The 12,195-nt window shown below is 50.9% G+C and overlaps 2 protein-coding genes and 1 non-coding gene across 3 annotated transcripts; all 3 read left to right on the top strand.

The window, feature by feature from the left end:
* Positions 1-1,707: 1,707 nt before the first annotated feature.
* Positions 1,708-4,648, top strand: LOC117858774 (probable glucuronosyltransferase Os01g0926600). The gene is made up of 4 exons (XM_034741902.2): positions 1,708-2,049; positions 2,940-3,328; positions 3,457-3,698; positions 3,785-4,648. Exons 1-4 carry the CDS (start codon positions 1,947-1,949, stop codon positions 4,296-4,298), a joined length of 1,248 nt encoding a protein of 415 aa, XP_034597793.1. The 5' UTR covers positions 1,708-1,946; the 3' UTR covers positions 4,299-4,648.
* Positions 4,649-5,443: 795 nt separating this feature from the next.
* On the top strand, positions 5,444-5,516 carry TRNAF-GAA (transfer RNA phenylalanine (anticodon GAA)). Its single transcript has one exon. It is a non-coding gene; the product is annotated as a tRNA-Phe (tRNA).
* Positions 5,517-8,377: 2,861 nt separating this feature from the next.
* LOC117858151 (probable glucuronosyltransferase Os01g0926400) lies at positions 8,378-12,195 on the top strand. Its single transcript, XM_034741164.2, has 4 exons — positions 8,378-9,066; positions 10,590-10,978; positions 11,058-11,299; positions 11,408-12,195. The coding sequence occupies exons 1-4, from the start codon at positions 8,943-8,945 to the stop codon at positions 11,919-11,921; spliced, it is 1,269 nt and encodes a 422-aa protein (XP_034597055.1). The 5' UTR covers positions 8,378-8,942; the 3' UTR covers positions 11,922-12,195.

Genomic DNA, 12,195 nt, shown 5'->3' with positions numbered 1-12,195 from the left:
CTCATTTCAATATCCTCCTGCACTGCCAATAGCCATACTGCAGATGCAATCGCCTCGTCTTGCCCATCCTCCATCGTGTTTGTGCTGCATGACCCGGTTGATTCTGGTTCCATTTTTATTTGTCTCTAAGCAAATCGGGTGATAAACGTGAAACTGCTGTTTGAAGCAAAGATCATCTGGAAGCCTGTCTGATTTGCGGATCAGTGATAAGAAAGATCATGTCGCTGTTGTGGTCTTTGTCTGAATGTTGCTGAGTTCCCAAGGAATGTTCCAGCAAGTTGTGATGTGAGTACAGTAACCTAGAGAAAGATTGTTGGTTGGTACTGTAACTTCAGGCCTTGTTTAGTTCCCCTTTTTCCCAACTTTAGCACTATTCAAAAAGAAGATTCCCCATCACATCAAACTTGCGGTACATGCATGGAGTACTAAATGTAGACGAAATCAAAAACTAATTGCACAGTTTTGTTGTACTTTGCGAGACGAATCTTTTGAGCCTAATTAGTCAATGTTTGGATAATAATTCACAAATACAAACGAAATGCTACAGTTGCACATTTATGGCAAAATGCAAACTTTGCCACTCCCAATTTGGGAACTAAACAAGGCCTCAAACAGGAGGCTAGACTAGATGGATTAGAAAGAGTCAACATCAGCGCTTTTTTTTTCGGACCAAGATGTCATCAGCTGTTATCAATTGCTGCAAAATCGTTAGATTGTACTAAAATATTTATGAAATATGAATCAACCTCTATGCACTGCACTAAACATGCATATAGTTTGACTCAAAACTAACTGTTGGTATAGTTAAATTTTTTTTTGACCATTTGAAATCATAACACGTCATACAGAAAGAGAAAGAAGAAGAAATAATGGAACAGTATCATTACCCTGCACCTGCATTTGATCGAGAGATGTCGACGAACACCAGAAAGATAGGTAATCCATGGGGCTGTGTTTGTACGCGTCACCTATTCCAAGCTTGTTTTCCAGGTGCAAACAGTACTCGGCGGCGACAAAAAAAAAATCCGGTGAGGCGTCAATGGTCCGTGGGGTCAACGAACGTGGAAGAAGATGAAGAAGGAGATGCATTCTCCTGCAGTCCTGCCCCGCCGTGCGGTGCGTGGCCTAACCCTAGCGAGTTGGGGAAGACGACGAGGGGGACAACCTAGCCTAACTACCGGGAGCTGCTGCCCCACACCGACAGCCTCTTAATGGCACGAGCTGCGAGTAGTTGGCGCCAAATGGAAGAAGAAAGAAAGGAAGGAAATGAGACGCAGCTGCAGCCGGTCGTTAATAAGGCTGGATTTGGACTGGATTTAGTCATTCAGATTAGATTAGCAGAGGGAAAAAGGAGAGATTAGTGATAATAACCCTGGTTCCGGCCCCGCGTCTCCCGCGGCCTGATTTTGATCGCTCCGTCCCGTCAGTTGCCAAAACCTGGCTCACTGACTCGCAGCAGAGCCATTCGGAGGTGTGATTTGTTGCTGGAACGCCCTGCTTTGCTTCGCTTTGGCTTTGTATTGCGGATGCAAATTCAGGGTCGCAAATTCGTATAGTGACAGAGAGGCCAAATCGCGATCACTCCTCCTGTAGTAGTGGTAGTGTAGGGCTAGGTTGGGGGAAAAAAAAAGAACAGCGACTGGCAGTGACAGGTCAAAACGAAACGACGCGTGCCTGTACACCGTACGTGTGCGTATACGCTGCTGAGGGGAACCTGGCACCCACCACCTGCTGTCCACCGACAGCTCATCACTGACGGCGACGCCCCGCAAGCCAAGCCACCATCGCCGCCTCCCTCATCGATCCCACTAGCAGCTCGCTGCCACTTCCCCGACCCTCTCGAGTCTCTCTCGATCTCTCCCCGTCCTTCCTGACCGAGCCGCCGGGCGTGGAGAGAAGGTGCGGCGGGCGGCGGCCACCGCGGGTGTCGGGCGGACGGACGGCTAATGGGTACGGGGGGCGCGCGGGCGCCGGCACTGGCGCTCGCCTTGCTTCTCGCCTTCGCTCACGTCGCCGTCGTCGCGGCGCAGGACACCGAGCGGATCGAAGGTACGCGGCGCGGAGCTGCTCCCTTTCCCCTCCCTTCCGTCTTGCCTGCGCCATGCCTGGATTGTGTAGTTATGCATTGCTTGCGCCCGTCGGTTGTTGATCCCGGGAATCCATGCTTGTCAACGCGTTTTGGTGCTTCCAGTGGATCTGCTAGTGAGTGTGAGGGGAATCCGATGAAGCGGACTTGGGAAGGCGAGCGGGCGGGTAGTTGGCGAGATCTCCCGCTACATTACCTCCTGGCACGAGTGGCTCTACGCTTTCCCCATTTTTTTTTTATTCCATGATTGAATGAACTAGCTCCTGCGCTCAGCTCACTGCTCAACAGTGCACACTGCAAGAACTCTGGGTTGCGTGCTCTGTGGTGGATTATGATCCTGAACTAGCCTATGCTGAGCGGCTGAGCATAAATGAAGTTGGAATTCTTTCTCCAAGTATAGCCAAACTAGATACACTGTCAAGTATCAAACTTCTGTAGCGGCTAGTCTGGCATTGTGCATTACTAGATCGGCAAGGGCACTTCAGGTTGTAGAAATTAGCAAATTTAATGGTCCCTTTGGATTGGACTCCACTAATTATGCACATCGAACTACAGGACCCTTGATACAACAACCAGGGATTCTCAAAATCCTTACTTTATGTGATATATATTTAGCTGCATCTTACCAAGAGAATTATGTTTGCTGGTTAGCAGAGTACTCGTTATGCTTTGGCAGTAGCTCATCAAAATTTGTAACTTGTATGCTGTGGCTATTGGTTAGTGTAGCTTGGATTATGCTTTGATGGGAAAGAAGAATGGCTTTTGAATGCCTGTTTGAGTCCCATTGAATTAGGATTGTGGTATTACAGTACATGATTCTCACATTTTCATTGCAATCATGATCAAAATTCAGGAAGTGCTGGTGATGTGCTAGAAGATGATCCTGTTGGGAGGCTCAAGGTATATGTGTACGAGTTGCCCACCAAGTACAACAAGAAGATGGTGGCCAAGGATTCTAGATGCCTCAGCCACATGTTCGCTGCAGAGATCTTCATGCACCGGTTCCTATTGTCTAGTGCAATCCGGACTTTAAATCCAGAAGAAGCTGATTGGTTCTATACTCCAGTATATACAACTTGCGACCTTACCCCATGGGGTCATCCCTTACCCTTCAAGTCTCCAAGGATAATGAGAAGTGCAATTCAGTTCATTTCCAAGCGTTGGCCATACTGGAACAGGACAGAGGGAGCAGATCATTTCTTTGTTGTGCCTCATGACTTTGGTGCATGCTTCCATTACCAGGTGAGTTGTGGAACAATAAACCATGAATCCTCATATGTTTGAACAATAACACAATGTTTTATCATTCTATTCGTGTTTGATTCTAGGACCATTCTTCTAATATGCATTCAAATGTTCCCATTGTTCAGGAAGAGAAGGCTATCGAGCGAGGAGTCCTTCCATTGCTTCGCCGTGCTACTCTAGTCCAAACTTTTGGGCAGAAAGATCATGTCTGCCTAAAGGAAGGCTCCATCACCATCCCACCATTTGCTCCTCCTCAGAAGATGAAAACTCACCTTGTCCCCCCAGAAACCCCTCGTTCAATCTTTGTCTATTTCCGTGGTTTATTCTACGATACTGCAAATGATCCTGAGGGTGGTTACTATGCAAGGTACACATCTAAATTATATAGCTGACAAGTAGTCTTAATGAATCAGTGAATAAGACATCCTGATGAACCTACCATGTGCAACACAGGGGCGCCCGTGCATCAGTATGGGAGAACTTCAAGAACAACCCACTATTCGACATCTCGACAGACCACCCACCAACTTATTATGAGGACATGCAACGTGCCGTCTTCTGCTTGTGCCCACTGGGCTGGGCCCCATGGAGCCCCCGTTTGGTGGAGGCTGTGGTCTTTGGCTGCATCCCGGTGATCATTGCTGACGACATTGTCCTTCCCTTTGCGGACGCGATCCCATGGGAGGAAATCGGCGTCTTTGTGGCTGAGGATGACGTCCCCAAGCTGGACACCATCCTGACCTCCATACCGATGGAGGTGATCCTTCGCAAGCAGAGGTTGCTTGCGAACCCATCAATGAAGCAGGCCATGCTGTTCCCGCAGCCCGCCCAGCCCGGTGACGCCTTCCACCAGATCCTGAACGGACTGGCGCGGAAGCTGCCGCACGGCAAGGACGTGTTCCTGAAGCCCGGGCAGAAGGTGCTGAACTGGACCGAGGGCCCCCGGGGTGATCTGAAGCCATGGTAGGCATAGTGGCATGGCATCATCCCCATGGCTAGTGTTCTTGTGTAGACCATACCAGTGAACCAAGAGAGGCAATGTGCAAGACTACTCCTCTAGCATCAGTGCCAATGATGCTGGTGAGTGAACCAAGCCATAGCCGCTAAATGTAAAGCTCCTTCATGCTTCTTTCTGAGGCAATGTGGCCTGCTTTCCCTGTATGACAGTGCCTATTTTGACCTTTATTTAGTGTTAGCCTAGATGGTGGCAAATGTAATGTATGGCTGTTGTAGTATACTGTATGTATTATATTATATGCTGTTACCGGTTTACCATAGGGGAAAATAAAGTTAACTCCAATCCAGGAACCTGCAAAATGCTGTGCTTTTCAGTACTGAATTCTGAGTGTTATTGGTGCAGTGACAAGCAAGGATTAAACATCCATATCAATCTGTTGCCAGTCCATAGATCCAAATCAAAAGAGAGATTTGTGCAGGGCAAAAGAGGCATGGACATATTCGAGGCTTTTGGTGAGAGAGAAGGACGCAACAGGGGGCCGTTGTCCAAGGTTTATCATGACGAAGAAACTGGTGAGACGTGCTACGGGCCTACGACGATTCACGTTGATGATGGTGCACCGACGCAGACCGGGGGTAGGTGAGATGCTACATACCCGGAGGGAAGGAAGGGGATCACAAATTCCCAATTCGCAACAGCAACGGCAACGCGGCCTGTGCCGAGGACTGGAGCCTGGAAACAGAGGCGGCGCGTGCAGAATAGCCGAGGAGAGAGTCGATGCGATGCGTACCAGTAACCACGGTCCACGGGGTCATCGGCGACGTTCCTTGCTTCCTGGGCTCCGGCGTCGGCGTCGGCGCTGGAGAAACCTGGCCGGCCGTCTGGCGGCAGGCAAAATCAGAAAAGCGGTTTGATCGATACCTGCCATGGTTTTTACTTCCTTTTCTCAGTTGCAGGAACCAGGAAGCCGTCACGGTCCCGGATTGCCAAGGACTGGGCCGCCTAATGACAGCAGAAGTGGCAGCAATGGACTCGATGGGCCACAACATAACTAGGGGCGCACATCTTACAACGGCCCACGTGCATTATCCTAGTCCGCCAAGCGTGAGATTAGATAATTAATATAAATATACTTTCAGAAAAATTAAACAATAGCGGGGATAGCTCAGTTGGGAGAGCGTCAGACTGAAGATCTGAAGGTCGCGTGTTCGATCCACGCTCACCGCACTTGATTTTTTTTTAACTTTTAATTTCATACCCATTGTCTCGCAATCACTTCGCTTCTTTTGGCCAACTTCTTGGCTATTTCTCACCTCTCTCTCTATTTTTGTAACTAGACTGCACGGATCAAGACCAATCCATCCTGAACCTGTTCTTGACTTGCACGAAGCTAAGCTATTCCAAGTCCGCATTATGTTCTTGAAATTGTGTCATACTTTTGTGCTTGTTGCCCGGTCACGGTCTTGAGTCTTGACAAGCGGTTACCAATGGATCAATAGACTGACACCTATCGATGTTAAGAGTTGTTGCTGTGATAGCGTCGTCATTTCGTACGAGTATTCCCTCATCCTCGCCTAATTTTCCCGGAAGATAGTATATTTTCTGTCATATACTGTCTATATTAAGTGATGATTGCGTGCTTCCAATGTAATAATGCTTTTACTAATTATTTGTTTAGAACTTGATCGATAACCAAAACAAATCTTAAACAATATATCCTACACCTGCTCTCTTGACTTGCGCGAGGCTACATACACGCTATTCCCAGTCCATTTTATGCGTCAGTTCCGCTCGTTACCCGGTCACAATCTTGACGAGTTCTGAATGGTCACGAGAACTCCTAGATCAATGCATCGTCACCTATCAATCTTAATCGTGATGGATGTTTTTTAGCCTAATGTCGTTGTTGTATGTAGACTGCAGAGACCTTCATGTCATAGCATCACTTCATAAGACTATATGAGCATGCCTTCACCGTTACCTAGTTTTCTTTTTTTAATTTTTTTAAGTAATTAACTATACTTTATGGCGTCCCAAAAAAAATACTTTCGTAATAAAGAGATCATACTCTTCTTTTTAATGCGAAACATGACAATTAGACTCTGCTGTTGACATTAGGACATTCCATCAGCCCTTGTGTGTTCCGGCACGCTGTCCACACCAGCGGAACAAAATGCAGAGCCAGTGTGCCCCATTGTTCATTGAGGAAATCAAACGAGCATCCAATATTCAAGAGATTGATACTTGCGTTGCTTTTTTTAGCCATTTGTTTGCGACTAGCTGATATCCAAACACTAGCACGTCACTGCAGCTGTAACCGCTGTAACTTCAGTTCCGTGTAACAAAATTTCCAGCCGACGGAAAGCCAGCAAACTTTTTTTTTTAGAAAAAAGAAAAGGTAGGTGCGCATGACATAAAGCAGAGAAAAAGGAAATGAAAAGAGGCTTTAAAAACTGAAAGGATATAGGACAACGAGTGGTGGAATAAGGTGGGGTGATGCTGATCCGTACATAAACTTTTTTTTTTCCTGTTGGTTTTAAAACTGCCGCGCGTGTTGTACCACTACATGAATGGAGTTGATGGGTTCGTTAACGGCCAGAGTCCGGATGCACCGACACGACGCACAGGGTGTTAATGGCGCCGCGCCGTGCCCGTGCGCGTTGCACAGGCGCAGGGGACGGTAAAAAACGAGAGAGAAAAATTAGTCGTCCCCGCAGGCGCCGGAAGGGAGCGGCCGGCCGCGCGCTGCATCTGCATGCGGGCAACGTGGGTGAAGATTCCTCGTCGTCCCCGCTGTCGTAGCTGCAGCTCCCGTGCTGTGCAAGCAGCAGGTCGTCGCCGCAGCGCGTCACCATCGGCGTCACATGTGGGGTACTTTAATTTAACCTAGCAAATTTTAATTTAATCCAGCAAATTTAAGATTTAATAAGGATCGAACTCTCTCCATCCTGACGTTGGCTAGCTAAAAAATGAACTAAACTAACCAACGTTGCTAATAACCAACGTTACTTATTAGCGGAGGACGAAGATAATATATAATTTTAAATTAAAAATAGATAGAACTGAGTTGGATTATGAAATATATAATTTTAAATTAAAAATAAATATGGTTAAGTTGGATTGTGAAGGAGTCGTGAGGATCGTAATCCATTACCTGCGGCTGGCGAGACGATGGGTTGCCGTGGCTCCTCGCATAAACTAGCAAGCCCGTAATCACGGAGGCGGAGGCGGCAGGCTATTCGTCGTTCGTTGGAGTGAGCAGGCCAACCACCGCGACCTAACGGCACGGCGGGCCAACCAGGCGCACACCTTTTTCTTCTCCTCTACTCCCTCTTGTGATTTCTCTCTTTGTTTTGTGTGGTGAGCTTTTGCTCGGTCAGTTGGTCTCTCCTCTTTACACCTCGGCCTCACGCTCGCGGCAGGAGAAGCCGATCGAGCAGGTGACCGCAAGGCACGCCTCTCCGTGATTGGACGCGGCCGGCCAAGGTTGCTGATCAAATCCAATCAAGCGCGCTTTTCCAAAGAAAGAAAGGAAAAGAAAAGAAAAGGAGCTGTTTCCACCACGTGTAGCCAATCTAGTTTGGATATGTGTATATGTACAAACATGGAATCTAAAAGCCATTTCCAAAGATGCTTCAGTCCAGCACTACGTTCAAAATACGTTCCTGTCTTAGCGGCCATGGAATCTAAACATGATCGCCGTAGCCTGTGCTGGCTGCTGACTCGATTACTCAGGGAGCCAAGGGTTTGCTGCACTGATTCGTGTTTACAGCAAAGGTTTGGCTCTCGAGGGGCGTCGTGTGTCCAGCTCCAACGCGTGCAGCTCATTTCTACGAACGTATAAAAAAAAAATCGTTAGCCCATCTCTAACATTATCGCTTTTATTCATCAGACTTTACAATTAAAAAAATACAGCAGGAACGGTACCCAAAAGGAGGCTGCATCGCTGTAGCAAGCAAACATGATTAGCGCAGGTGCGTAGGGTGACTTGGTTACTCAAGCCTGGCCCTGGCCACATGATTAGCGACGCAAGTTGGGCCTGCCTGCTGCTCCTAGCAACTGCGTAGCACGAGCACATGCCGAGCCGATAAGCCTTTGCAAGAAGCAATTGGTTTGGCCTCGGACGCGGACCCGGTCGGTCGGGTCGCCCCGCGCGCCCCCCTTGTTTTCGTATCACGCCACCCGCCGCGTGCGAGCCATGTAGCTGCTGCGCTGCACCCTCTCCTCCTTTTCCTTTTTCTTTTCTCCTCTTCTTCCCCCGCCAGCTCGCTCTCTCCCTGCGTGCCTGCGTGCGTGCGAGAGCACCAGCAGCAGATTCCGCTTCCAATTCCGCAGCTGCACCCCCTCCATTGGCTCGCCGTCGCCGCGGCCTTGACTACCCCGCCTCCTCACCTCCTATTCTACTACTCCCCTCCCCTCCACGGGCCGCGCCATCGGGGCCTGACAACGACAGCCTACCAGCACAGGCACAGCGGAGGACGACGACAAAGCGCTCCCCAGCGACAAGTATCCCGGCACCACTTCGCTGCCGCCCGGCGCTCGAGCTCCACACGCACGGCCGCAGCGGCAGCACGAGCAGGAGGGGAGAGCGCTAGCCGCTAGCTGCTTGATTCGGTCAACTCCGGGGCGGCGCCCGCGGCAGGATCAAGGCCAATGGGGCGGGGCCGGAGGCCGTGGCCCGCCGCGGCGGCGGCCGCCGCGGTTCTGCTCGTCGTCTCCTGCGTCGCCGCGGCGGCGCCGCCGCAGCGGCAGCAGCACGAGCGCGCAAGGATCTCAGGTACGCGCCGCCCGCTTCGCATCCTCCTCCTAGATTTTGAATTCGCTCGCGGCCGGCGGGCGCGCGAGGGTGCCCCCCTCGAGATTCAGATTTGGCAGTCCCGCCGCCTCCAAACTGCAATGCCGCCGCCGCCGCCGCCGCCTGGTTTGGACGGAATTGGTTGCGCTGGCTCGCGGCTCGCCGCCCTGTGAGGTTGTGATCCGTGCGCCCGACAGCTCACGCTTCGATTTTGATCCGGGTTTCGTGCTCGCTGCCACCGCATTCCGATGGTCCCTCCCTACCCCCGGCGGACGCCGCTTGGCTCTGGCTTCCACCGCCGCGCACGCAGCTGGGAATCAACAGCCTCTTCTGGGATCAATCAATCGTGGTGGCTGTCTCTAACCGGCTGCCGTGTGCGGCTCGCGCCCCTGTGATCCACCATGTGGCCGCTGCCCTCACACCAACTGTACAGAGCTGTACCTGCTCTGGTAGCAGCAAGCCAGCAACTAGTAACCACTAGCATTACTGTAGGAGTAAAATGCCTGCGTCTGCAATGGATCAAGCAGTGCTTGCTTAGCATTGCTTTCTGCAACAGATTAATTGGTTGCTGAAGTGAAGCTTAAACCATTGCATTGCATCAATTGTTTTGAAGCGGCCATTGCATTGCATCATGCTTCATTGCTTTGCTTCGTAGCTTTCCCTGATCCTACATTGCATCGCATCATCATCAGTGTGGATGATGGTTCAGATCTCTAGCTCTGTACCATCTTCTTCGCAGTCACGCGTCCACGAAGCAACAGCTTCCAGAATAGGCATCTCTTGCGGGGAGAACTACTGTAGTGTGGCGCGGCACCAGCAAGATTGGGTTTAATTTAATTAGCTGCATTTTAGGGCCTGCAATGCAACTATGCAAGAGCTTGAAGTGGTATAACTATAAAGAAAGGATAAGTGGCAGCTAGATCGAGCGGTGGCCATCCACTCACTCAACTGACCACTGGCGCTTTCAAACGATTTTTTTTCCCTTGAACCGGACATGCTAACGACCAGATTAGTACCGATAAAGAAAGGGATAAGAACAACGTATCGTTAAAGTAGAGACCACTTGAAAGGGATCGGTATTTTATTGATTAAAGTTCAAATTTCGTGGTTGGTGGACTGCCGAAAGCAACGACTCCACCAACAATTGTACCCATCACTAGTGATTTCTTGCATCATTAACTGAAACATCTCTGTGTTTGCCTTTTCTGAAATCTGAAACCCTGTTAGTACTGAAACTTGTTCTGTAAAGATCTGACCACTCTGCATATTTTAGCACAGTGCATTGAATATTGATAATATCAGCTACATGAATTCGTTTATTCCTGAAGAAAGAACCTTTTCAGAGTATGTAGGGTACTAGGGCGAATTCCCTGATCATTGCATTGCTCAAGACAGTTCAAATCATTACAGCATGTTATAAAAGCTTAACATTCAAACAGTACTTGTGCAGAAAGAACTGCATGCGAGACGATTTACTAACCTGAATGAACGAACGATGTGAGCAGGGGCCGCCGGCGGCGTGCTTGACGACAACCCGGTGGGGAAGCTGAAGGTGTTCGTGTACGAGATGCCTCGCAAGTACAACCTGATGCTGCTGGCCAAGGACAGCCGGTGTCTGCACCACATGTTCGCCGCCGAGATCTTCATGCACCAGTTCTTGCTGAACAGCGCGGTGCGTACGCTGGACCCCGAGGAGGCCGACTGGTTCTACACCCCCGCGTACACCACCTGCGACCTCACGCCGCAGGGGTTCCCCCTCCCGTTCCGGGCGCCGCGGATCATGCGCAGCGCCATCAAGTACGTCGCCACGACGTGGCCCTACTGGAACAGGACCGAGGGCGCCGACCACTTCTTCCTCACGCCCCACGACTTCGGCGCATGCTTCCACTACCAGGTGTGTGTGCGTTGCCGGAGACAGGCTGCAGAGCTGAAAAGAAATAGTGAACTGATTGGCACTTGGCTTGTGGTTTCAGGAGGAGAGGGCGATGGAGAGGGGCATCCTGCCGCTGCTCCGGCGCGCGACGCTGGTGCAGACGTTCGGGCAGCGGAACCACGTGTGCCTGCAGGACGGGTCCATCACCATCCCGCCCTACGCCAACCCGCACAAGATGCAGGCGCACCTGATCAACCCCGGCACGCCGCGCTCCATCTTCGTCTACTTCCGCGGCCTCTTCTACGACATGGGCAACGACCCCGAGGGCGGCTACTACGCGAGGTAATCCACGTTTTTTCATGCTTAATTTCTTGCCGTTCCAACATTGATGCAAATAGTTAAGCTGCTTGTAGATAACGTGATTGACCATGGCCTTACCTGATGATGCAGGGGCGCGCGCGCGTCGGTGTGGGAGAACTTCAAGGACAACCCGCTGTTCGACATCTCGACGGAGCACCCGTCGACGTACTACGAGGACATGCAGCGCGCCATCTTCTGCCTGTGCCCGCTGGGTTGGGCGCCATGGAGCCCCCGGCTGGTGGAGGCGGTGGTGTTCGGCTGCATCCCGGTGATCATCGCCGACGACATCGTGCTGCCGTTCGCGGACGCCATCCCCTGGGAGGAGATCAGCGTGTTCGTGGCGGAGCGCGACGTGCCGCGGCTCGACAACATCCTCACCTCCATCCCGCTGGAGGACATCCTCCGGAAGCAGCGGCTGCTCGCCGGCGCGTCCGTGAAGCAGGCGCTGCTCTTCCACCAGCCCGCCAGGCCCGGGGACGCCTTCGACCAGATACTCAACGGGCTGGCGCGCAAGCTGCCGCACGGCAAGGGCGTGTTCCTGGAGCCCGGGGAGAAGGTGCTGGACTGGGACGCCGGGCTCGAGAACGACCTCAAGCCGTGGTAGACGACACAGAGCCATTTGCGTTTGTTGCGTCTGCATTTGTTCATGTTCTTTTTTGTTTTCTTTTACATCGATCCATGGATGGATGGATCACGCATTAGTTTTTGCACGACCAGTTTACATGCAGCAGCAATATAGAGCGAGATTTGTCAGGAGGTACGAGAGGCAGCCTTGTGTGATTTAGATTTAGTGGTCACTGCATCGATGGTTGCAATGTGATTTAGTGTTTGTAAATCGAGCTAACTAAGGTTCCAGGACTAAAGTTTAGTCCCTGTCA

Source organism: Setaria viridis, chromosome 5 (assembly GCF_005286985.2).
Source record: "Setaria viridis chromosome 5, Setaria_viridis_v4.0, whole genome shotgun sequence".
Taxonomy (NCBI): Eukaryota; Viridiplantae; Streptophyta; class Magnoliopsida; order Poales; family Poaceae; genus Setaria; species Setaria viridis.
Note: the sequence above shows the minus strand (reverse complement) of the source record. Positions and strands in the feature narration are given on the sequence as shown.